At 40.0% G+C, this 26,462-nt stretch overlaps 1 protein-coding gene across 13 annotated transcripts in view; it reads right to left on the reverse strand.

Annotated features, from left to right (window-relative positions):
* The window catches only part of ELAVL2 (ELAV like RNA binding protein 2), a 155,583-nt gene that overhangs the window by 11,996 nt on the left and 117,125 nt on the right, over positions 1-26,462 (reverse strand). For all 13 annotated transcript variants that reach the window (XM_072153358.1, XM_072153332.1, XM_072153394.1 and 10 more), the window contains 3 exons: positions 19,774-19,877; positions 9,013-9,166; positions 5,976-6,201 (listed from right to left, as the gene is read on the reverse strand). In XM_072153358.1, the coding sequence (XP_072009459.1) occupies positions 5,976-6,201; positions 9,013-9,166; positions 19,774-19,877 (484 nt within the window). The remainder of the gene's footprint in view (positions 1-5,975; positions 6,202-9,012; positions 9,167-19,773; positions 19,878-26,462) is intronic.

Raw genomic sequence — 26,462 nt, forward strand, 5'->3', positions numbered from 1 at the left:
TAAACCCCTCACATGGATTGTGTCCTCTCCTGTATATAACTCCCTCACGTTGCATGTGTCCATGTGGATTTGAGACTTTTGCTCCAAAAAGTCTAAAAAAGCCAAAATTTGCACTTGCCAGGATAGGAAAAACTGTATCACAAGTAAAAAGACAGGATCATACATATGGTGCAAAAAAGAGCCGCCAAACGTCTCTAAAATTCACCTCAGAAAGACAAAACTATGATACACGTGCCCCAATGACTGATGCAATAAAAATCTTTTGTCTTGATGTAGTGCCCTTGATCAGAGGAGCATTGCACTTTGACATTTGTGGATATTTGAATACTTCCCCCTATGCCAACTCAGCAGTATTTTACATCAAGGGTTAACTTACATTAATAATAGAATACATATAACAAAACACTATAGATTAATGCATAGACAAGTAGAAAGGGTTAATGAACATTGAGACATTTCTGACTGCATCTCTACCTCAGAGAAACAAGCACATTTCCAAATATAGTACAGTTTAGCAGAAAAAAACAACTTGTTTACCAGACAAGCAGATAGCCGGACCTTTAGAATGACCAGTCCTGTCTGGAAAAGTCATTTACACTTTATAATCTCTGCCATAGAATATAATGGAAACTCATTGCGAGTCTATAGGAAAACGCTTTGTCATTGTGCTAAAAATGTGCTAAAGTGTAACCACTCCTCCGCTGGTAGATGGTAAATAAGGAGAACAGTCCTAGTCCCTACCGATTTGCAGTTAGGGAACACAGTTTGGAGAAGACGATTGAGTCTACCTGAGCAACCAGAAGAAACTGAATGGGCTCCTAACTTGAGACCAGGGTACCAACCTTCTGAAAAAAGGGACAGCTAGCCCAGGCCTTTTCTCAGTATTAACCCTTCTTCTATCAGGAAGGAGATTTGAAGAGTCAGCCCTTTGATTTGCTTGTATTGCTTTTTACCTGAATGTCTTCAGTAAAGACAGAATGGACTCTCTGGATTTATTTCCCATTGGGGTGCACCATCCTTTCTGTAGAGCAGCAACACGTTGTGACACCGACAGTGCCTGGCACAGCAACCAGTGGGTTTGAACCCCTACCCTTGGCACAGATCTATTTCTAAGGAGTACAACCACAATATGCATGCAGAACATTACTTTCAGTTATGAGGTGGTGCTTACCTTCACACACCATTCGGTTCCATTATGCAGATGTGGATTTGTAAAATACAGCCTCTTCAGCCCTCTGCTAACTGAGTTACTGAGCGCAAGTGCCTCTTCCCCCCCCATGTAAAAATAACTGCGGTCCATTGTGCTACCAGTTTATACAAGTCCAGGGAGATTACATTTGTCAACCACACACCAGTGCTCCTTTAGAAAAGTATAAATATTTTTGTAAAAATGTTGAAGCAACCTCTCGTGCTGGCCTTTCTTATCCACCAAATAAACATTTTTAGAGCTGTCCAGTCCAAACTTTGCAAGAATGTACTCGAATAAACAGAAGTCACAGAAGTTTTTGGCTGCCCTGAACATGCTCTGTGATCCATGTATATGCACCCAGTGTGGAATCATATCAAACATGTTCACAAACGGTTTCTAAACCCTTAAAGGGGTATTCTCGTCTCGGCATTCACATTCAGTTTCATTAATCTTCCATATATAAACATTTCTTCAATTGGATGTTATTAAAAAAAATGTTTCTGTGTGATGATAATTTCCCATAAACATAGCCATGTTGTCCCTTAGAAACGAGATGGCTTCCTCGGTTACGACCACGTCACATTTAGGCAGCAGTGGCCAGACATGTACTATTGAGCCCTGCCTGACCACCAGGATTCAGCGATCATCACTACAGGACGGCTGTGGGACATGTAGTAATTCTCAGATATTTCATATACAAAAAATTTTTGGTTTATTTGTGCAATCCCTTCAGCAGAGGTGGCCGTATCCAAGGAAGCTATCTCGTTTCTAAGGGACCATATCACTACATTTATGGAAAACTATCTTCACACAGGAACATTTTTTTAATAACATCTAATTGAAGAAATGTTTATTAATGGCAGATTAATCAAACTGAATGTGAATTCCCAGATGAGAATACCCCTTTAAGGACGCAACCATTTTGTAGCTTAAGTCTCAGCCCCAATTTTTGTATTCTGACATGCGTCGCTTTATATGGTTTAACTTTTGAACATTGTTACTTATCTAAACAAATCTGAGATAGTTTTTTCCTCACATGTTATACATCATTTTAGTAGTAAATATTTGCATTAATTAATTGATAAGTTTTGCATTTATTTACAAAAAAGAAAAAATGATGAATTTTTTGAAAAATTTGCCACTTTCGAAATTATTGCGTTTTCAGGCAGATAGATTTACCACCCAAATAAGTTGCTGAATAACATTTTCCCCTATGTCTTTACATTTTCCCCTATGCTTTACATTTTCATAATTTTTTTACATGTCTGGATAATTTACTTTGAAGTTACGCGACTTACATATCGAATATCCATTTTCTGTATTTTCCGAATTGACTATTTTGGGGATAATTACTGTTTTGAATGAAATTTTACATATTTAAAAATAAAAAAAACCTTTATATTATCAACCCATTTCCATCTGCTCCCCTCAAACTATAAGAAACAGTTTTTGGGAAGATTTTTTTACCCCTTGAGATCTTCATAGTTATTACATCAAAATGGAGGTTAAATTTAGAATGGTCAAAATTTGTCGGTTATACGTTCATTTAGCCCTAAAAATTATTTGCAAAAGATAAAAAGAAAAACCCAGCATACAAATTGTTAAGCAATTTATCCCAAGTACAGAGACCCCCACATGTGGCTACTTGTTTTATGGGCGCACAGCGTGGAGTGCCACAGGGGTTAGTATTGGGCCACTTTTTAATATTTTTGTAGTGGGTTTACACAGTCAAGTTTCAATATTTGCAGAGGATACCAAGCTGTGTAATGTAATAAATACTGAGGTCAACTTCTTGGTAAAACTGGAGCTGAAAAGGACTTGGGGGTATTGGTGGATGGTAAGCTTTATTTTTGCCCTTATACATATCACTGGGCAGACCACACATGAAATATTGTGTACAGTTTGGGGCACCAGTGTATAAAAAGGATATAGTAGAACTGGAACAGGTGCAGAGGAGAGCAACCAGGATTATTAGGGGAATGGGGGGACTAGAAAACAATGACAGATTACAAAATTTGGGATTATTCAGTTTAGAAAAAAGACGACTGAGGGGAGTCCTCATTACAACGGACAGTACAAGGATCTCTCTATTTATACCTAGGCCTGTGACCAGGACAAGAGGGCATCACCAAAGCCTAGAGGAGAGGCGATTCTACCATCAACATAGGTAAAGTTTCTTTTCTGTAAGAGCAGAGAGACTATGGAATTCTCTGTCGCAGGAGGTTGTTATGGTGGAAAAAATATCACAAATTAAGGGGATTAAGAATTAAGTAAATGTTTTAAGGTTGGACTTGATGGGCTTGCATCTTTTTCCGGCCTTATATACTATGAGCAGGGACCTGCAGCTGCTTTTTCCAGTGTTACCATTTTAGGGTTGGTATTCGCTATTGTTGAAAATGTAGGAACTTTTTTTTTGAGGGAAGGAGTAGAAAAGCATCAATTCTGTACTGGTGTATTTACCGTATAGCCTAATTATCATGTTATCTTTATTCGTTGGGTCAATACAATTACAGGGATAACAGATTTAGACAATTGTTTTCTTATGTTTTACTAAATTTACCAAATAAAACCCTAATGTGAGGAAAAATCTCATTTTTGCATTGCCATCTTCCAAGTGGCATAACATTTTGCCTTTTTGGCTATGGAGCTGGTTAATGGCTTGACATGTTGTACCTTGCAACAGAATCATTCTGGAGTACATATTTATTTTTATCACTTTTTGTTGCATTTTTAGTGGGATTCAATAGGTAAAAATCATACTTTTTGGCAGATTATGGGGGATTATGGACATTTTTAGTGATTTATTGCTTTTTTATTGAATTTTTGAATTTAGTTTTTTACCTTTTCCACCATGGGACATGAACAAGCGATCATCTGATTGCTTATTCATGATAATATCCTGTAATACTGATGTATTCAGGGTATTAACAGTGTCAGCCTATGCACATGGATAGGCTCACCCTGTGCCTTTAACATGATGTCAGTGATGCCGTCTTTCAGGCAGCTCTGGGGTCCTGATAAGACCACAGGGCTGCCACAGCAATGATTGCGGCCCCCCGAAAACGGCGCAGTGGAGGATGGTCGATCATGGTGGAAAAAAAAAATAAAGTTAGATGTATCAATTGGAGTGAACAGCGAGTTGTAAAAACTGAGCCCACAAGAAAGTGAGGCAAATGCGTCTTTTTGCCAATTTCACCACATTTGGATTATTTTTTCCAGTACAGCATAGACTAATGAACGTTACATTACTAAAATTTGTTACGCATAAAATAAGCCCTCACACAGCTCTGTACATGTAAAAAAGAAAGTTACAGATTTTTGAAGGTAGAGAGCAAAAAGAATGAAAAACGCTGCATCCTTAAGGGGTTAATTTGTCTATGATAGAATTTAGTAGTTTGCACACACACACACAAAAAAACGCTCAAAGGGTTTTAGACCGTTTTCAAGCTCTCCTACGAACAGCTCAGCAAAAGGGGCGTGGCCTATGAAAAGTCCTTAGGCTCATTGGGAAAAAAGGTCCATGCTCCAAAAATACTGCTCAGAATCATCACCTAGCACCAGACACTTCTACAAATCTGGTGGAGAACAAGACTGTCTAGTCTAACTGCACTTTCTAAACTTCGGACACTTTTTATAAATCTGCGCCAGAATCCTTATCTTGAATGACAGCAGGCGGAGATTTGAGAAGACCATGATAAATTGATTTTAAAAATATATACTGGAAAATTGTATAACCATCATAAAAACAACTTGCTAAAATGTGAATACCCCTTTAAGTATTTACTAAAACATATCAGGAGAGCTGAGAGGAGAACTCTAAATAAACAATAGTCTTGCAAGAGACACTGTCAGCTCCCAAATGCCTCCACAAGAGCACTGTATAATTGCTGTATATTGTATTTCTCCAGTCCTGTATCTACAGGCTGTATTTCTGTATAAATACGTGACGTTTTTCATCCGTATGCAGCACGTATTTAACCCGTATTTTATACATGCCCATAGACTTTTAGGGCATACAGAACTGAAATACGGGAGAAAATAGGACATGCTCTATATTTTTATACGGCCAGTATACGGTACGTACACTCCAGTGTCAAAAACTGCAATATAAATGGTTGAACGTATTGTCCATTGAAATGAATGTGGCTGTATGTAACCTGTAAAAAAACGGTACGTATACGGCCGTTTTTATACGTCCGTGTGAATGTAGCCTAAGGAGCTTTACAAGTTTTCCAAGCAAAAGCTGTGGCATTTAAGAGAACAAAGATAATTTCCTTCTTGTCGCATCTATGAGTGTTGTATGCCTGCCACTGCAGAGCTCTCTGTCCTGCCTGCCAAATAAGTTGTAGAAAACAGTTGCACTCCATGTTCTTGGTGCGCTAAGATGATAATTTGCAAAAAGAGAAAAAACTCAAATGACAGATCACAGGGAAAGAATATTTTGAAATTATGTATACTGCCCTTAATACCATATTCAGTGGCATACCAGTCTCACCGCGGGGTACAATGGTACTAATTCCCAGGTGTTACTGATTGATCAAAGCAGACCCCTGGAACTATCAACACAACCAGAAGAGCCAACCCATCTGATACTGCAGTGAATAAGGTACTAAATACAGTTCAATTCCTTTTGCCTTCACCTGCCTTTGGGGTGTTTTGAGGATTCTCGGAACAACCCTTTAATCATGAAAAAAAAACCTTCAAGTTAATTACATGTCAAAGCTTTACCAGTTTGAAATGTTGTCAAGTACACAAAAAAAGCAGGTAAAATAAAACACAAACCAACCTAAATCTTTGAGCTTGTTGGGCCAGTGGTCCAGGATATCTCCGATTTGGCGACTGGTATAACTGGGACAAAATAGTGTGGTTTACTTTTTGGCTTGGGTTATTGGCAAATTTAACAGTTATGGGTTCTGTTGCTCCAGGTGGTTTCTGTCCATTTAAGCCCTTGATGGCTTCTTCAGCTTCAATCCTTTTATCAAAGCGTATGAATCCCACTCCTCTGGATACACCTATTGTTGGAACATAAATGTTACAATCTTGTTATTACATGCAAGAGTAAACAGCAAAGAAATCACTGAAAAAAATGACCTACTAAAATTTGCAATGGACAAAGTTCCAGTCTATGAAAACACAATTTCAGCAAATACACTGCATTTTTTGACCAAACTATGAATTGCACTTTAAAAGGTTGTCCTCCAAAATACAGTCATCCACAAAAAGCAATGTATGTGGACATACTATGAATCTATGTTAACCTGCTAAACTGCAGGTTCCACATGATCACCGACACCAATATGCAATAGTTTGCTAGTTAGCCACTATCCTGTGGGTAGGGCCTAATTGGTGGGGGTCTCAGTGAGGCATGCGAGACCGGCTGCTCCAATCATCTCAGAGTGCAACGCGATACATCAGACCCCCGTTCTTGTTGTCTGTGGGTGTCCCATATATATATATATTTATATAAAAAGTATGGTTATCCAACTCACCAGACCAGCTGTCTAACACTTTCTACAGGATCATTATATTTATCAAAAATGATTATCCTGCCCCCCCTAATCTGCTGAACAAGACTGACCCCATCATTTGATATTATTTCCCTGCAGGAGCTGAGGGTGGGAAATGCATCAGCACATTGTAACGAATGAGGAGGAGAATCCTGATATACTGCCATACTGTAGTATGGCAATATATTATAGGATCATACAGACAACCTAGGGTTAAAGTACCCTAGGGAGTCTAAAAAAAAAAAAGTAAAAATAAAAATTAAAAAAAGTTTTAAAAAAAATTATAATAAAAGTCTAAAAACTCAAATCACCCCCCCTTTCCCTAGAACTGATATAAATATAAATAAACAGTAAAAATCACAAACACATTAGGTATCAACGCGTCCAAAAATGCCCGTTCAAAATATAACAGGTTTTCACTGCGTTTAACCCCATAATGGAAAAAAGCGCCCAAAGTTGAAAATGCCTCTATTTTGCCTTTAAAAAAAAAAAATTAAAAAATTCTATAAAAAGTGATCGAAAGGTTGTACAGTCCTAAAAATGATAACATTGTAAACGTCATCAAAAGCCGCAAAAAACCTCCCAGAGCTCTGTATACGAAAGTACAAAAAAAGTTATTAGCGCCAGAAGATGGCAAAATCCCCAGAAATTTTTAGTACAGGTGGTTTTAATTTTTGTAAATGTATGAAAACATTTTAAAACCTATACAAATATGTTATCCCCGTAATTGTAACAACCCAAACAATAAAGTAGACATGTCATTTGGGGAGCACAGTGAAATCTGTAAAATCCAAGCCCACAAGAATACGGCACAAAGGTTTTTTTTTTTTTACCAATTTCACTGCATTTGGAAATTTTATACCGCTTGCCAGTACACAGCATGGAAAATTAAATACCACCATATTGAAGTGTAATTTGTTATGCAGAAAATAAGCCATAACACAGCTCTGTACATAGAAAAATAAAAAAGTTAGATTTTTGAAGGTGGGGAGTGAAAAATGAAAACGCAAAATCGAAAAAGTGCTGCTGCGGGAAGGCGTTAATGTTGCTGTTCTTTGGAAAGGCAGGGGCTCTGTGTGTGTCATATTTCTCTGTGATAGAGTGAATCCCTCGTTCAGTTTGTGTGGAGTCTGAAATTCATCCAGCAAACAGTGTTTTTCATGGATTAAGCATCATCGTGTTTTTCCATTTTTGCTTAGTTAGGCACTTTATGTTGAATAAGGTAGTTAAAGGGGTTATCCGGGTTTAAACATTTTTTTTATGGCTGGGCTGGGGAGGGCTATTTAAACATAATAAACATGTACTTCCCTCCTCCGGTGCTGCCGATGTCCCGCGCCGCGGCCCGTCTTCTCCGTGCGCCGGTTTCATTACACCGGCGCATAGGGAGCTTCCGGCCGGCCGGATGCTCCCATGCGCACCATCTCCCAGCGCTTACAACGCTGGGAGATAGGGACGGATGGGAGGGGCCGTCCACAACGCGGACCGGAAGCTCCCTGTGCGCGGCTTCCGTGCCCCTGTTTGTTTACAGGGGCACGGATCGAAGTGACCGCGGCGCGGGACATCGGCGGCGCCGGAGGAGGTAAGTCCATGTTTATTATGTTTAACTATCCCTCCCCAGCCCGGCCATAAAAAGATTTTTAAACCCGGATAACCCCTTTAATGTATTTTCTGTAATATATTTACTGTTACATGCAAAATCATATTAAGATAATACATTCAAAAAAAAGATCAGACATATGTCAAGTTTTTACCAAGCTGTCAAACAAAAAAAACCAAAAAAAAAACACACAACTAAAACTGTACAAAACAACCCTCTTGCCACAGGATGACTAAACTTCAATGCTATTAAGAATCTTCCAAAGCTCAAAGTATTTCACTAACAAACCACCACTCCTATTACCAATTACCAGCTAGTCCCTTGTGTATAATATAAGCCTGGAAGAACCAGCTGTGCATTTCTGCATAAAATTTCACTTTCTGTAAAAAAATAAGATTGTTTATTAGCAGTTTAGAAGGAGCAGGGGGACCATTTCTTCACAGCAGTTTGGAAAGTAAGAATATAGCAGCTGTAAATTTATTACAAGACATGAAAATGATTCCAAACCTGCACCTTCAGGGTGGAAATGACTCAGACATTCAACAATCTATTTTTGTACATACATATTTATGAACAACTCCAGCAGAAAATTGCATTTTCTGGCCCACATATCACCACCTTTGATATGTTCTGGAGGCAAGACTGCTGTTTTTGAGGCGAGTGTATTTACAGCTTGACAACATAAGAAATAAAGTCACATAGCATTATTGTCTACTTACCAGTGACTTGGTCAACAAGAATACGAGATGTAATAATGCGACCATACTGAGAGAACAGTTGTTCCAACTCTTTCTGTGTCATTGTTTTTGGGAGTCCGCTGACATACAGATTTGCATCCCTGATTGATGCAGAGCTGGGACGAGCATAGGAAACCTTAAAAACAAAATATTGCTACAGTTAGGCTACATTTAAATCTTGTTTTTGTGATATGCTCACAGATATATATATAACTATATATTCAGACTTGAATGTAATATATAGGCCATTGTCCACATTTCTCAGAAAATTGTTAATTTTGCATAAAATTCCCAATTATTTACACATAAATTACACACTCATAAATGCATTACCAGACCCAAACAGAATCCACATGTGAAAAGGGTCGTAGCTTTACTATATGCAAGTTTAGTTATCATTCTCAAGCCCTCATCGTATTTGTGGAAACTCAGTGGCACAAAGATGTTAATTGCTTACACAATAAAACCGCTATACCGATTGCAATAGTTTTTCAAGGATCATTACAGATGTTTTTAATGGACTGTGTGTGCATTATTTTTAAATTACTTTTTTTATCTGCTGTGGTCAGTTACTGGAGACAAAACAAATAAGGAAGAAACTACTTATAGGCATAATAGAATAGAATAATAGAATAGACTTTGTTTTCTATATCTATATAGAAAACAAAGTATATATATATATATATATATATATATATATATATATATATATATATATATATATACATACATACATACACATACATGGGCTGTTGTTGAGAGTGCATGATAGCACCTGAATCTTGCCTTTTTTCTCCTTATAGATTGTGCTGCTGTGTTCTACTTTTTTGCTTGATATACACATACATATATACACAGTCAAGGGCATAAGTTTTGAGAATGACACAAATATTATAATTTCACATGATCTGTTGCCCTCTGGTTTTTATGTGTGTTTGTCAGATGTTTTTAGCACATACAGAAATACAAGTGCAATCATATGAGTAACAAAAGCTTTTATTGACAGTTAAAATGAGTTAATGCAGCAAGTCAATATCTGCAGTGTTGACCCTTCTTCTTCAGGACCTCTGCAATTCTCCCTGGCAGCTCTCACTCACCTTCTGGACCAAATCCTGACTGATAGCAGTTCATTCTTGCACAATCAATGCTTGCATTTTGTCGGTTTTTGTTTGTCCCCCGTCTCTTGATGATTGACCACAAGTTCTCAATGGGATTAAGATCTGGGGAGTTTCCAGGCCATGCACCCACAATCTCTATGTTTTGTTTCCTGAGCCATTTAGTTTTCACCTTTGGTTTATGGCTCTATCATGCTGGAAAAGGCATTGTTGATCACCAAACAGCTCTTGGACGGTTGGGAGAAGTTGCTCTTGGAGGACATTCTGGTACCATTCTTTATTCATGGATGTGTTTTTAGGCAAGACTGTGAGAGAGCCGATTCCCTTGGCTGAGAAGCAACCCCACACATGAATGGTTGCAGGATGCTTTACAGTTGGCATGAGACAAGACTGGAGGTATCGGTCACCTTGTCTTCTCCGAACAAGCTGTTTTCCAGATGTTCCAAACAATTGGAAAGGGGATTCATCAGAGAAAATTACTTTACCCCAGTCCTCAGCAGTCCACTCCCTGTACCTTTTGCAGAATATCAGTCTGTCCCTGATGTTTTTTCTGGAGAGAAGTGGCTTCTTTTCTGCCCTCCTTGATACCAGGCCTTACTCCAAGAGTCTCCTCCTCACAGTGCGTGCAGATGCACTCACACCTGCCTGCTGCCGTTCCTGGGCAAGCACTGCTGGTAGTCTGATCTTGAAGCTGAAACACTTTTATGAGACGGTCCTGACGCTTGCTGGTCCTTCTTGGGCGCCCTGGAGCCTTTTTGACAATAATGGAACTTCTCACCTTTAATTCCTTGATGATGCGATAGATTGCTGACTGAGGTGCAATCTTTCTAGTTGCGATACTCTTCCCTGTTAGGCCAGTTTTGTGCAGTGCAATGATGACTGCACGTGTTTATTTAGAGATAACCATGGTTAACAGAAGAGAAACAATGATGCCAAGTACCAGCCTCCTTTTAAAGTGTCCAGTTATGTGATTCGTACTTAATCATGACAGATTGATCTCCAGCCCTGTCCTCATCAACACCCACACCTGTGTTACTGGAGCAATCACTGAAACGATGATAGCTGCTCCTTTTAAGGCAGGCCTGCAAACAAGTTGAAATAAGTTTTGGGGGGAAAAAGTTCATTTTCTAGGGAAATATTAACTTTGCAATTAATTGCTGTTAAGCTGATCACTCTTTATAACATTCTGGAGTATATGCAAATTGCCATTATAAAACCTGATGTGGTAGACTTTTTAAATATTAACATTTGTATCATTCTCAAAACTTATGGCCATTACTGTGTGTGTGTGTATATATTATTGTATATATGATACAATTGTGAAGGGGGGTCTGCAATAATTTAGTTTGAATTACAAGTGTATTACTAGTTAAAGTGACTAGTAGATTTCCTTTAAGGACTTCTGTTATCACACTGGTATACTCAAAGAGTACCATGACTATGAACCATTATTGCTACTATGTAGTTCCCAGCAACATGTGTAACACACTGTTTATTAGCAGTTGTGTTCCTGTAGACTACCTCTAAAATTAAATATTAATAAAGCCTAAGTGCACCGAAGTCCGTCAGAAGAGCCCCTCCAGGTTCTGGCTATCACAGGCCCCCTGAAACACTTCTCACCTGCCTCCCTAGGCATTCCACCTTCCAAAGTGTTTCATTGCTAACCACATGATGGAGTGTAAGGGAGAGCAAGGGGTGAGTCCCTGATCTAACTTAAACAGCTTGGTGTATTTTAAGTGTTTTAAAGGGAACCCGTCACCACTATTTTCACAAATACAGGTAGTGGCAGGTTCCTATAGAGCTCTAGTAACTATCTGACACCCTGCTTTTAGCTAAAAATTGTTCCCCTCAGATCCCGATAAAATCAGAGTTATAATCTTGCCTGGTATCTATGCAGCTTTGGAGCGAGTCCACGGGGGGCGTGGCCTAATGTCATGTGACCAGGGTGACATCAAAGGTCCTTGAGCTACTTAATATGAGAACTGTACCCCATGTACATATCTGACCACATAAAACAATCACAGCAGCCTCCATGGACTTCTACTGCTCTCCATGCTTCTGCTGTGATTTCAGGTGATAAAATATGCTGTGATTTCATGACAAATATGCTTAGTGTACAGTTCCTAATGCTACAAAAGCTATAGGACCTGCGATGATGTCACCCTGGTCACATGACATTATAGCAGCATACAGAGATAGGGATGGGGAGGAGCTGCTGGATTCAGCCTGAGGAGGCCACGCCCACCTGGACACGCTGTATATATGGGAATCTCAGGGGCATAATTTTTAGCTACAAGCAGGGTGTCAAATAGTTATTAGAGCTCTATAGGAACCTGTCACTACCTGTATTTGTGAAAATAGTGGTGACGGGTTCCCTTTAAACCAATAAGATTTTTGCATTACATCTTTTCTTTCATATTTTCTATATAGATCTATTCAATGCAATAAACTTCTGCAGCACGGCAGGTCATCCCAATACTGGCTTCCTCGTTATAAGACACTCATAGGTCCAGGTATCAGATCTGGTAATGGTTTATCTACGTTCCCAGTGACTCCAGGATCATTCATGACCAGCTACATATTTTAATACCATGCATCACTATACTGTACTTTCTTACAGATGTGACAGATGGCAAGAATTTTACTTGCTCAAACATTTAAAAATCTATTAAAAAAATACAAAAAGGAAAGTGGGGTGATTTCATTTTTATTGTACTGTTTAATGGCCCCCCCAGGATACTAGATCGCTTTTAACAGGTGGTCCCAGACTTAAGGACACCAGAATTGGACGACCCCTAGTTACAGACTGACCTCCCTGCCCATTGTGACATCTGGTGAAGCTCTCTGGACGCTTTACATTAGTCCTGGGCTGCAATTATCTGTAAAGTGTCTGCAATGAAGTTTTCTTAATAATCTGTATTATCATGAAAGCATAATTTTTTTTAAATCTAATTGTCAACAGGACAAAAAAAAATTTTTTTCTGGAGTTACAATTATAAAATATACCTGTTCCGATTCGCATACAAATTCAACAAACTTAAAGGGGTTTTCCCATGAAGCAAGTTAGGCCCTATACACAGGATGTGAGGGGTTCAGTGATGGGACCCCCACAGATCACTAGAACGGGGGTCCAAAATACCCCATCGCACACCTCAGAGCACCACCAAGATGGCGATAGAAGCTGGTCGTGCATGGCCGGGCTGCCCAGTTTATCTCTGTGGAGCTGACAGAGATTGTCCCATTCTAGTGATCTGTATGGGTCCCATCACCGAGACCCCCACCAATCCTGTGGATAGAGCAGAACTTTCTTTGTGTGAAAACCTCTTATGCTGTACAAAATTCAGAGCCCCCTTTTTGGGCACCAAAGCCATCAACATAGCACAGAGAGGACTCAGAATCATCCTGCCATCGCAAGCAACTCAAGAAATTCTGCTCTTTGTACTATTTTAAAGCAACACATTCTTGATTGCTTGGGGCTGCAGGAAAAGGTATAACATGTGGAAAGGACGGATTATCTTTGGAGCTCCTGCTAGCCCCAAATTTCTTCCTGTACAGGGGGACAACGGCAAGATAATACAATGATAGGTCAAATTTGCTTTTCTTTTTTTCAACTGTTTTGTTGTCCTCAAGAGGCTGCTATGATTGAAAGTTATTATAGAACAGGTAGAAATAAATTACTACTGAAATTTGGCACTTGGTTGGGGTTTTGGTTGTAGTTGGGGCACTCTGTCTCTAAAAGGTTCACCATCTATAGCATTAAGTCTCCACACACCTGTAAGGTTGCCTTAACTGGAAATCTCTCCATAATGAGAACACCTACCTTCTGACCCTAATCACTAGCCTCTCACACAGCCAATCCAGTTCCCTTCGCTGTACTGAGGAGACCCAACGAGGTTAAAACAGTGCTGTCTGCAGTTGGGAGTTTTTCTGGAATAGATATACTTCTTTGGCTTAATCCCACATGTTTTTAGACTTCTTGTAGATCATACTTTGTGTTAAGGGGGCTGCCTTTGAAGGTAGCAAAAGGAGGCATTGTTTGCCATTTAACACCTTGGAAAACATATTTGCATACTTCCCAGAATTCCCTAGTGGTGCATCTATGACTTTAAAGGGGTATTCCCGCCTGGGTACTCACATTTAGTTTGATTAATCTGATTGAGATTATATATATATATATAGATATAGATATATAGATATAGATATATATAGATATAGATATATAGATATATATATATATATAGATATAGATATATATATAGATATAGATATATATATAGATATAGATATATATATAGATATAGATATATATAGAGATATAGATATATATAGAGATATAGATATATATAGAGATATAGATATATATAGAGATATAGATATATATAGAGATATAGATATATATAGATATATAGATATATATATAGATATATAGATATATAGATATATAGATATAGAGATATATAGATATAGAGATATATATAGATATATAGATATAGAGATATATATAGAGATATAGAGATATATATAGAGATATATATAGATATAGAGATATATATAGAGATATATATAGATATAGAGATATATATAGATATATAGATATAGAGATATATATAGATATATAGATATAGAGATATGTATATATATATATATATATATATATATATATATATTTCTTCAATTAGAGGTTCTTTTTTTTTAAAAAACGTACCTGTGTAAAGATAATTTCTCATAAATGTAGTCATACGGTCTGTTAAATAATATACTAATCTTTAAAATACTAATCATATAGATTGAGGGAAAGATCAGGACCATATGGCCAGCACTCGAGTTGTATGTACATTCTTGATATATACAATGGATATTCAATGGAAGGAAGCAACCTTCCCCCAACTACATCCATATGGCAAGTTAGCCTTTACCATATAAGGGTCCTTTGGGTTAGCTGTTCTTAGAGGAAGGGTCCTTGGAATGTTACCATATATGGTTGTGCAAGGCCAATGGATGAATTTGACTTACAATGCAAGTCAATGGGAGTTTAGGGTTTAAAAAGGGGTCCTATTCAAGGGGTCTTGGGGGGAGCTTTACCTTGCACACACTGAGCTCTCTTCACACATCACACATACATTTTTGTATTTTGGGAACTTTATTTTATTTTGCTTTTGAATTTCTTATTGTCTCTTTTTTGCGGTGTTATTTAATTTCTTAAAATACTTTGTAATATATTTTTCTTTTTTGGTTCTAATTAAACCATTTTTATTCAACTAAAACTCTTATATTTTATCTGAGCTCACTCTCTGCATTTCTTATCAAATCAAGAAGTGCTAAGGACATTTAACACGGTCCCTTAGAAACAAGACTGTCCTTGGATATGACCACCTCTGCTGTAGAGATTGCACAAAGAAAAAACGTTTTGGTGTATAAAATGTCTTGGTAGTTACTGCATGACCCACAGATGTCCTGTGGTAATGATTGCTGAATCCAGGAAGTCAGGTAGGGCTCAATAGCACATGTCCGGCCACTGCTGCCAAAAAAGGTGGTCGTATCCGAGGACGTTATCTCATTTCTAAGGGACAACATGGCTACATTTACGAGAAATCTTCAAACAGGAACATTTTTTTCATAACATCCAATAGAAGAAATGTTTCCATATGAATTAAATTAAATGTGAATTCCCATTTGAGAATACCCCTTTAAGTCTCCACACGCCTTTAAGGTGGACTTAATTGGCAATCTCTCCATGAGCAGAACACCTACCTTCTGCAGTATAAGGCAGTTTTCCTTTTGATCTGTATTGACTGATGGAACATAGTAAATATGCAAATATGTTTTTTAGGTTGACATTCGAGAAAACAATTCCTTTTTATAAACTTTGTAAGGCAGACACATTAACATCAAGTCACTTAAGCCACCAATCCGTAAATCTGTCCTGGTTGGCAGGAACCTGACCAACGGGTCTGCTCATCTCTAGTAGGGAAGATTCCCAATTTGTCACTGCAATGGAGGGCAAAGACGTTTTCCCTCGGTATTATCATACAGTGGGATATGTCATCCTGCTCTTCCCCCTGGGCCCCATGTACAAACAACTAAGTAGTGCAATGTGCACTCCACTGTTTGGTGAGCACACACGTCTTTCACCGTATTGTTGTCAGAAAAAAAAAAAAAGCATGGGGCCGCACAATGGCTTATTGTTTAGCATTACAGTCTTGCAGCACTAAGGTCCTGGGTTTGAGTCTCATCCAGGTCAACATACGGAAAGAATTTATGTTCTCTCCTCGTTTGTGTGGGTTTCCTCTGGGTCCTCCGGTTTCCCCCCACAACCCAAAACATACTGGTAGGACGATTAGATTAAGAGCCCCATGGGGACAAGGGCTGATTTGGTAAGCTCTGTATCGCTGTGTAATTTGTGTGCTTTATATAAAGGAATGCTCTTTTGCCATAAGAATGGCACGGCAGCACGCCTCCACTGCTCCAGCCAAACATATGGTACGCCCGGGTGCACCATACATGTGTGCAAGGGCATGCGTCAGTGCGCTGGAGAGGAGGGATGAGCTCTATTCACCGCTCCTCTCTCCATAGAACATAGCAGGACATGTCCTATATTTCGCTAGTCCAGTGCAGGAACATGTGCTCACTGCACAGTGACCAGGCACCATAGGCGTCAATGGGGACAGATATCTGGCCGCAAATGGTGCCAATTACATTCATGTGAATGTACACTTAAGGCTCATTCAAACTAACGTAATGGAACCGATATGTGACTGCACCACATATCGGTCCCCATTGATGTCTATGGCACCCGGTCATGATGCAGTGAGCACACATTCCCTCACTGCACCGTGACAATGCACTGCAATATATAAGTCATGCTCTGCTTTATGAGAAGGGAGGGGTGAGCAATGCGCCGTCTGAGCTGTAGTCCACATAAGAATGTAACCCAATACTGTGCAGGCAGAGGAAAACAAGATTCATCCATCTGCTAGTATAGGTCTATGGATATATTCAGTGTACAAGTTAGGATCTTTCCTGGCATATCACACAGAAAAGTGATGTAAATCTAGCTTTATAATCATATAAGTGAAAAAGCAGGGTGTCCAGAGGTCGCACTAACATTTTTCCATAAGGGTAATAATACTCCTCTCACCATTTTTGAGGAGTAATCTCAGCCGAGGAGGAGTATGAAATTTTCAGTAATACAAATATATAACTCCTAGTCGTATATAGTGTTAATAGACTTTTGTTCCACAGGACTATGTCTTTACCCTATATTGTCTTATTTTATTTGTATATGTCACCTATGATTTGTAAAGCTCTACATAAAGATTATTAATATTACAGATGTCTATTTATAGAAGAAACATTGTTACAGCCCCTGTTTTTGTAGCTTCTTGGGACAATTATAGTACTATTTGGGGCCGACGCCGGCCCCAGACCCCCAACCACCCAGAGTTGGGCAGGGCTGACGCTGCGCCCCAGACCCCACCCACAGAAAGGACCAGAGCTGACGCCCGCCCAAGACCCCTCCACCACCCACAGAGTGGGCCAGGGCTGACGTTGAGCCCCAGACCCCTACCATCACCCACAGAGCAGGCCAGAGCTGACGCCGACCCAAGAACCCTCCACCCACAGAGCGGGCCAGGGCTGACGCTGGCCCCAGACCCCACCACCACCCAAAGAGCGGCCCTGCGCTGACACTGAGCCCCAGACCCCACCCACAGAGAGGGCCAGAGCAGACCCCGCCCCCAGACCCCCACCACCACCCACAAAAGTGGTCCAGGGCTGATGCTGGCCCCAGACCCCCACCCACAGAGCGGGCCAGGGATAAAGCTGAGCCCCAGACCCCACCCACAGAGCGGGCCAGAGCTGACGTTGGCCGCAGACACTCCATCCCCAGGACCCGCTCCCCCATAGACCTGGCTGATGCCTGCCCCAAACCCCTACAGAGTATATATATAGATCACAGATAACAGTAATCTAATGGTAACAGTCTATTGGATCACTGTTATCAGTGATATGTATACAGAGTCATGCAGAGAGGATGCATATAGCACCTTCCCTGCAGCCTCTCACTGTATACAGGGGCTGCTCTGGCTACAAGATTGGGCTGTCACATAGACAGCCCAATCTTGTTCATAGCTCTGTGTGCACGATCGCACACAGCCATGGGGGGGGGGGTTGCTACTCACTGCTTCAGTCCGTGGCTGATGTAGAACTTCATGTGACCTGTGCTCCGGTCACATGACTTTCCATCGGAAAGCAAGATAGCTCGGCAGGAGAGGAGGGACGGCACTATATTGTGGGTGTTGCGGGCATGAGCTGCGATCCTGGGCAGCAAGCGCTGGCAGCCAAGCACCCACCGGGCAGATAACCACCAAGCGTATTTATATGCTTGGCGTTTTTTTGGAGGGGTAATCAGCCTTTACAAGCGTCATAGACGCTTGTAGAGGCGTTATCGCGATCTCTGAGGGTGTCTATTCCATTCTGCGATGTTTCGGTGGCACAGCACCTTTTTCAAGCATGCTGCCTTGTTCCTGATATATTTGTTGTGGACTACATTGCCATTACTCTGACGTATTTGCACCTACATTTTTGTGCTGCACTGGAATTTCCTTTTATAATCATATAAGTTATGTGTAACAATTATTGTTCATATGCAAAACAAAAAGCTTTTTTTACTTGTACTTTTCTTTATGTAATATACACATATGCATGCGGTTATGAGTGTTTATAAGCCCAATATAATATAATATAATATAAAACCTAGAACAGTTTTCCGTCTCCATTTTCTTGGGGGCATTTATCAGGGCTTGCCCAGCAGCTTCCAGCGTACAAGCCCTGAATTAATCACAGTGCCTAGTGCACCACCAGCAATTGCAATTATTTTACCCTTTATGCCACCTCCACTCCAAGGATGCATGGCGGGATGTAAAGGGGATGCCCAGCAGGGAGCGTATTGGACCATTGTGGGCTGTCCCGGCACCACAACAAAGCTAGATGGAAGGGAGACCGCTAGCAGCCATTACTTTGTGTCAATTTCAGGCAAGGGCCTTTTATACTTTATTCATGTGCATGTTACTTATATTATATTTCATTTATATTAAGTAAGGTCATCAATATCAGATACACATAACTGACTACTGGCACCCCCACAGATCAGCTGACCAAGACATATAGAATGGCACAAGAGTTACTGAAGGTGCTGCAGTTTTCATCTCAAAATTCAAGTATCCACCAAGATACTGCAGTAAGAGCAATGTATTAGATCCAATATTTTATTTCAAAGAAATTTAAGTCCCAGTTCACATCTCAGATTTGTCTACAGTTATTTCCTTCAGTTATAGTGAAACAAAAGCAGGTATAATTAACACCCAAAACAGTCTTTCCATTATACCTTATTCCTGTTGTGGCTCACAAAAACGGATGCAAATAGCAGGAGACAAAACAGAGATGCAAACAGAGTCTTTCTCAATTGTTCAAAGTCACCAGGAATCACAAGATGCAGTGATCAAATTCTAAGAGTGACCTATCAAGTAAAACAGTGTGCACAGCTCTTTACAAAGAGTTACTAGTATAACCTAATATATGACTAGCAAAGATACTAGACTAGAGAAAGTTTATTAAAATGTGGACCTACTTTAATGGTTTTGGTTTGAAGTCTTAGTCCATTCAGCGTATTGATGGCCTTCTCAGCATCCTTGGGGTCAATGTAGTTCACAAAACCATAACCCAAGCTTTGTCCTGATCAAACAAAGAAAGCTGTGTTTAGGGCACTAATCAATAGTCTGTAAAACCCATTTATCTTGTCATATTATATTAAAATGGAACAATATTAATTCCCACACAGGATATACTACATTCAAATGTAAGAAACAAAAACAATGCTTACTGGTAAAGGGTTATAAGTCCTACCCATATCACCTTAAATAAGCAACAAGTGAGGCACGGTACCTTGCAGCTGTTTTTCTGATATGCAAATTCATTTACGTGACTTAAAAATATGACTCAATTTTCTTCCAGGCTGCCAGTGAGCAACGCCCGATTATTTTGATTGACAGCTCCATTTCTCTTCAAATCACTGCCCTGCCATCTTGTACTTAGGTAGTGTCTGCCATTATTCAACTACACACCTAAAATGCTCTATTTACTTAGATGAAATAGTACATTTTTTTACATGAAGCCTAGTGTTACATGTTATGTGACCAGGGCGATGTAATCTAAGGTCCTCTATACCCTTTACATTAGCAAAATGTACCCCATGTATGTATCTGATTGCCATATATACTCAAGTATAAGCACAAAAATTGTTAACACTGTACTCACCTTTCTGTTGCCCCCCACAGGTTCTGTTCTTGCTTCGGAGGCTCCAGTGCCTCTTCGGGTCCCCTCGTGATTCCGGCGGCTCACAATCAATGTCATTGTGTGTGCCGGCAGTGCGCGGGGACCAGAAGAGAAGCCAAACGATCTGAAGAGGCACCAGAGCATCCGAAGCAGAAAGGGGACCTGCGGGGGCGTTGGAAAGGCGAGTACAGTGTAATTTTTTTTTTTTTTTATTATTAAAGGCTTGGCATACTCGGCTGGCAGGCTATATACTGGGGGGGGGGGGCAGGTAGAGGCTGGCAGGCTATATACTGGGGGGGGGCAGGTAGAGGCTGGCAGGCTATATACTGGGGGGGGGCAGGTAGAGGCTGGCAGGCTATATACGGGGGGGGGGGCAGGTAGAGGCTGGCAGGCTATATACGGGGGGGGGGGCAGGTAGAGGCTGGCAGGCTATATACTGGGGGGGGGGGCAGGTAGAGGCTGGCAGGCTATATACTGGGGGGGGCAGGTAGAGGCTGGCAGGCTATATACTGGGGGGGCAGGTAGAGGCTGGCAGGGGCTATATACTGGCGGGGCAGGTAGAGGCTGGCAGGCTATATACTGGGGGGGCGGGTAGGGGCTGGCAGGCTATATACTGGGGGGGCGGGTAGGGGCTGGCAGGCTATATACTGGGGGGGGGGCTGGCAGACTATATATAGGGGGGGGGCAGGTAGGGTCTGGCAGGCTACATACTGGGGGGTAGGAAGGGTCTGGCAGGCTATATACTGGGGGGGGGGGAGGTAGGGTCCGGCAGGCTATATACTGGGGGGGTAGGGGCTGTCAGGCTATATACTGGGGGGGGGGTAGGGGCTGTCAGGCTATATACTGGGGGGGGGGTAGGGGCTGTCAGGCTATATACTGGGGGGGTAGGGGCTGTCAGGCTATATACTGGGGGGGTAGGGGCTGTCAGGCTATATACTGGGGGGGTAGGGGCTGTCTTTTTTAATAACATCTAATTGAAGAAATGTTTATATATGGCAGATTAATGAAACTGAATGTCAGTGACCAGACGAGAATACCCCTTTAAGAGTGAGGAGGCATAAGGCATGGGGAGGAGTAGATGGGAGGGACTGGCCAAGTAAGACACCTCCTCTGATGCCAGGTAATGTAAAGAAAAGTTAATTTATTGGAATGTAAGGGAAACACTTTTTAGCTAAAAGAAGGATGTCAAATTAGGTTCCCACAGATTCCTAATAAGTATCAATAGCTGTATTATTTACACAATTTTAAAAGACATTTAAAGAACGAGGGTATAAAACTAAAAGAGCAGATCCAGAAATAGACAAGTGCCATGCTTGCCAATTTAAAACACTCCCATACTAATGAATTAAGAGTTGGGCTGATCCTGCCCTCCTCCCATTAGTGAGCACAGGACCCCCGTTCTTTAGATAGCATGGGGTCCCAAAAGTCTGACCGCCACCCTATTAAACTAAGAAATTTTAAAATTGCCAGTTATTGCAGAGAAGGCAGGTTTAAAATGAATAAGTATTCTTTTCCATTCAACTGTGCTGCACAGATGCACAACAAAACAACATTCATATCATTTATGTCATACTTGCTTAGCGTAATGAAACACATGGTTTGGCATTTTCCATGAACAAATTTCATAACACAAATGATCAAAAACACAATAACAATTCAGGGGTTCAGATTTAAATAAATACCTATAGGTCTATGTGTGAGTGAGGGTGGTCTTTGTAGTGTAGTTTAGTATTCATCACCAAAGACCTTGTGAAGAATGATATGGAACTGGGACTGCATTATGTTCTTGTGAAAGATTTAACAATTTTAGTCCAGAGTTGCAAAATTGCTACAAAGACTAGAAGAAAAGAATGTTTATTTATTATTTTTTTTTAATAGCGATATACCTCAGCAAGCATCCATTTTTTTTAACTTGTCCCTCACACCCCGAGGCAGAGTGAAGTAGACATAGGGATAACTGCTCTTTCCTTGGGCTCTTTTGTCAAGACAGGCTATTTTGAAGCATTGTGTTGAGTAGAACAGCTTGATAAAAATAGCAAAGTCACAAGGACATAATCCAGCCACGATGATTACACCTATTGTATTTTACCACCTCTGTGTCATTCTAAGACAGTGAAAAATTGCAGAAACTTTTAAATGCATTGCAATTTTACCCAGCTCTAAAATGACCATAAAATACAAAGGCTGAAGAGCAATTCAGTTTCCTTGTACTAAAATGGATATCAGGATAAAAAGAATTTCTCAGAAAAACATTACAGTATAGTCTAAGGCCATGTTCAGACATTGTGCGATTTGAACAACCTAAATGCTGTACTATAATTCCACCATCTCCCTCTCCCTTGTAAGCATACATCAGGAGGATTCCCTACATATCAAACTGACCAAGAGGTAGGTAAAAGAGGGAGAAGTTGACGGTGGGAAGAAAACTTAGCTTTTATTGAGCAATTATATAAAATATATATCAGTGATGTATATCAGTATAAATTACCACTAAAACAATCTAAATTAAGATTACAACCCCACATTATGGGGTTGTTGAATAGGATAGGGTTATGTCCCCTCCATAAAAATATCTCCTATATTCTCTTAGGATTCCACTGTCAGAGGAATCAAACAAAGCCCTCCAACATGAGGAACCCCATTATTACTCTCATTTTAACCATAAAAACACCTTAATATCTGTCTGCTTATTAAATCAACATGGCTATCAGTGCTGTGCTAGTCTTGTCTGGAGACATATGGCAACCAGACTAATAATGCAAGAGCAGCACCAAATACAGCTCAGCAAGTGGCCTCTAGACAGAGACATGTTGGGGTTGGGTTTTTTTTGCAGTAAAATTAGTGTAATAGTAGGGTTCATCATATAGGAGGGCTTTGTTTGATTCCACTGAATCAGAAGAGAATATAGGGGATATTTTTATGGAGGGGTCATACCCCTATGCTAGTCAACAACCCCATGCTATTCAATAACCCCATAAAGTGGGGTACACAGACATGGAACATAAAGTGCTTACAAATTATAGATAATTTTAGTGGTAGTTTACACGGAAAGCAAAGTTTTCTTCCCACCCTCTCTCCCTTACCCCTTGGCCAGTTTGACAGATTACTATAGGTGGTGTACACTAGGGTGTATCCTATAGTTTACAATATTGGATTCCCTACATACAGTTTTCTAACAAAGGAGGGCTAGGATGTATCCCATGGACTCTTCCAACCCCTCTTATGAAAGAAGGAGGAGTGATGGGCTGCTGTCAATTGTAAGGGTGTCTCCTTATATAGACAGGGACATCAATGAGGACCTACCAGAGAGACCACTCAGCTAATATGGCCACTGCTGAGCAGATACTGTGCCCTCCAACAGGAAAAGGATGGAGACACTGTGCAGATGGAGACCAAAAGGATGCCTCCACCTGCCAGTATAAGTCTATGGATATATTCAGTGTATATGCTTTCCTCTTGCATACACTGGAAGTAACAAAAAAATATATATAAATAAATGTAGATGTGAATATAGCATTAAAGGGTGAAATCTCAATTTAAAAAAAAAAAAAAAATCATAACCATTTACCAAAACACTCAACGACCTTATCAAAAAGACCAATAACAAGTGCACGGGGAAATTTCTGAAAAAACAAAAATAGCTCATATACAAGCAGAATATTATGTACAATGGCACATCAACATTCAAGTTCTTACAGAGCTGCTCTCCATCCTGGCTTACAGGGGAGGGTGCCAAGCAATGGCCCAACGACCGTGACACTAATGTGCACTAATTGGAAATGCAACAACTAAGGGTAATTATGCATGTCCACAAGAAGCAGCCATGAGTTAGCCACAGAGATGGCAGCTAGCTCCCTGTGTGGTGAGCACATTGCATCTCTCACTGCACTGTGTCTGAGCCAGGGGGCCGCTCCAAAAAAAAAAAAAAAAAAGTGGGGGGCAGATAGTGGTTTGCGCAGCCACTCAGCTACCCCTCACCAATCTCCTCTCCTGCCAACTTGCAACTCACAGCATAAGTTCACTGCTGTAGGTGTGTGCATGTAGCGCAAGATTAGGTTTCATGTAGAAAGCTGGTCATTTTGTGATATTTAAGATAGCGTAGAGAAGTATCTAAGTTTGTACGTCTGTTGTAATTTGTTTTGTATGTTGAAATATTCAAAAATGTTAATAAAATTAAAAAAAGATAGCCAAGAGAACAAATCTTTATGTAAAGGAGGACCACGCTGTTACCAATCCTTGATAAAGATTCCAGATGATATTGAGCCGTGATTGAATATAGAATTGGAACAACTGATTTTGTAGGTGCTTTAACAAATACTAACATTTTTGGCATTGGGTCATACTTCTATACAGTGGGAGAGATTTATCATATGCTTAAATAAGATGGAAGCCCCATCCCTCTGATGCCACCATACACATCAAGAGGCTTAGGCCTTATGATCGATACATGCACGCCCCTCAACACCCCCTTGGCGGGGCACTGGCTTAAAGGGAATAATAAAAATGTCTGGTACTTTGCAAGACACTGCCATTATTTCAGGGTGCCAATTTTCTGGCATAGAAGTGAAGATAAATGTCCCCTAGTAAGTATGATATATATGATATATTATACATACAAATATTTGACTGCATTAGATTGATGGTTCTGAATTAGATAATAAAACTTAGAGTATTCCAATTGATAATGGACTACTAAGGATAGAAGTTACCAGTGCTGATTTGTTATAATCGAGAATTGAGTAGAATACTAAACATAGGAGCTGCTGTGGATATAAGGTTCTTTAAATTTGCATCTACACCTAATGGGTAAAATAAGGTCCATTAGTTTAGCAGAAATGGTTTGCAATTGGAATGAAAACTGGTTGGTTCCTATATAATGTGGATAAATAAAAGGTTATGCACCTCGGGACCAATAATCTACAAGCAACATATGTCCTTAGAGAGTAAATCTTGGAGAGTCCTATGTTGAGAATGACCTGGTTTCATGTATCCAAAGAGGTATGAACTCTCGGGAAAGGGATGTAATACCACTGTTCAAAGCATTGGTTCGGCCCTCACCTGGAATAGGTGTTTTAGTCCTGGGAAATAGAGGAATAATACATGCCCATTTTACAAAGTCAATAAAATAAAAACTATCAAAGAGCAATAGATAAAAAAAATGGACAAATCAGAAACACCTAAAAATTAAATGAAACCTGTCACAAGGGGGAATGCCTGCTGAACCCTTAACCCCTTAAGGACCAGGCCCTTTTTCGTTTTTGCGTTTTTATTTTTCACTCCCCACCTTCAAAAATCTATAACTTTTTTATTTTTCCATGTACAGAGCTGTGTGATGGCTTATTTTCTGCGTAACAAATTGTACTTCGTAGTGATGGTATTAAATATTCCATGCCGTGTACTGGGAAGCGGGAAAAAAATTCTAAATGCAGTGAAAATGATGAAAAAACACATTTGCGCCATTTCTTGTGGGCTTGGTTTTTACAGCTTTCACTGTGCACCCTAAATGACATGTCTATTTCATTCATTGGGTCAATACGATCACGGGGATACCAAATTTGTATAGGTTTTATAATGTTTTCATACATTTACAAAAATTAAAACCTCCTGTACAGAAAAAAAATTCTTCATTTTGCCGTGTTCTTGCGCTAATAACTGTTTCATACTTTGGTGTATGGAGCTGTGGGTGGTGTCATTTTTTGCGACTTCTGATGACGTTTTCAATGCTTCTATTTTTAGGACTGTTCGACATTTTGATCACTTTTTATAGAATTTTTTCTATTTTTCAAAATGGCAAAAAAAATGCCATTTGCGACTTCGGGCGCTATTTTCCGCTACGGGGTTTAACGCAGTGAAAAACGGTTATTATATTTTGATAGATCGGGCATTTTCGGACGCGGCGATACCTATTGTGTTTATGATTTTTACTGTTTATTTATATTTATATCAGTTCTAGGGAAAGGGGGGTGATTTGAATTTTTATGTTTT

This window comes from Engystomops pustulosus, chromosome 1 (assembly GCF_040894005.1).
Source record: "Engystomops pustulosus chromosome 1, aEngPut4.maternal, whole genome shotgun sequence".
Taxonomy (NCBI): Eukaryota; Metazoa; Chordata; class Amphibia; order Anura; family Leptodactylidae; genus Engystomops; species Engystomops pustulosus.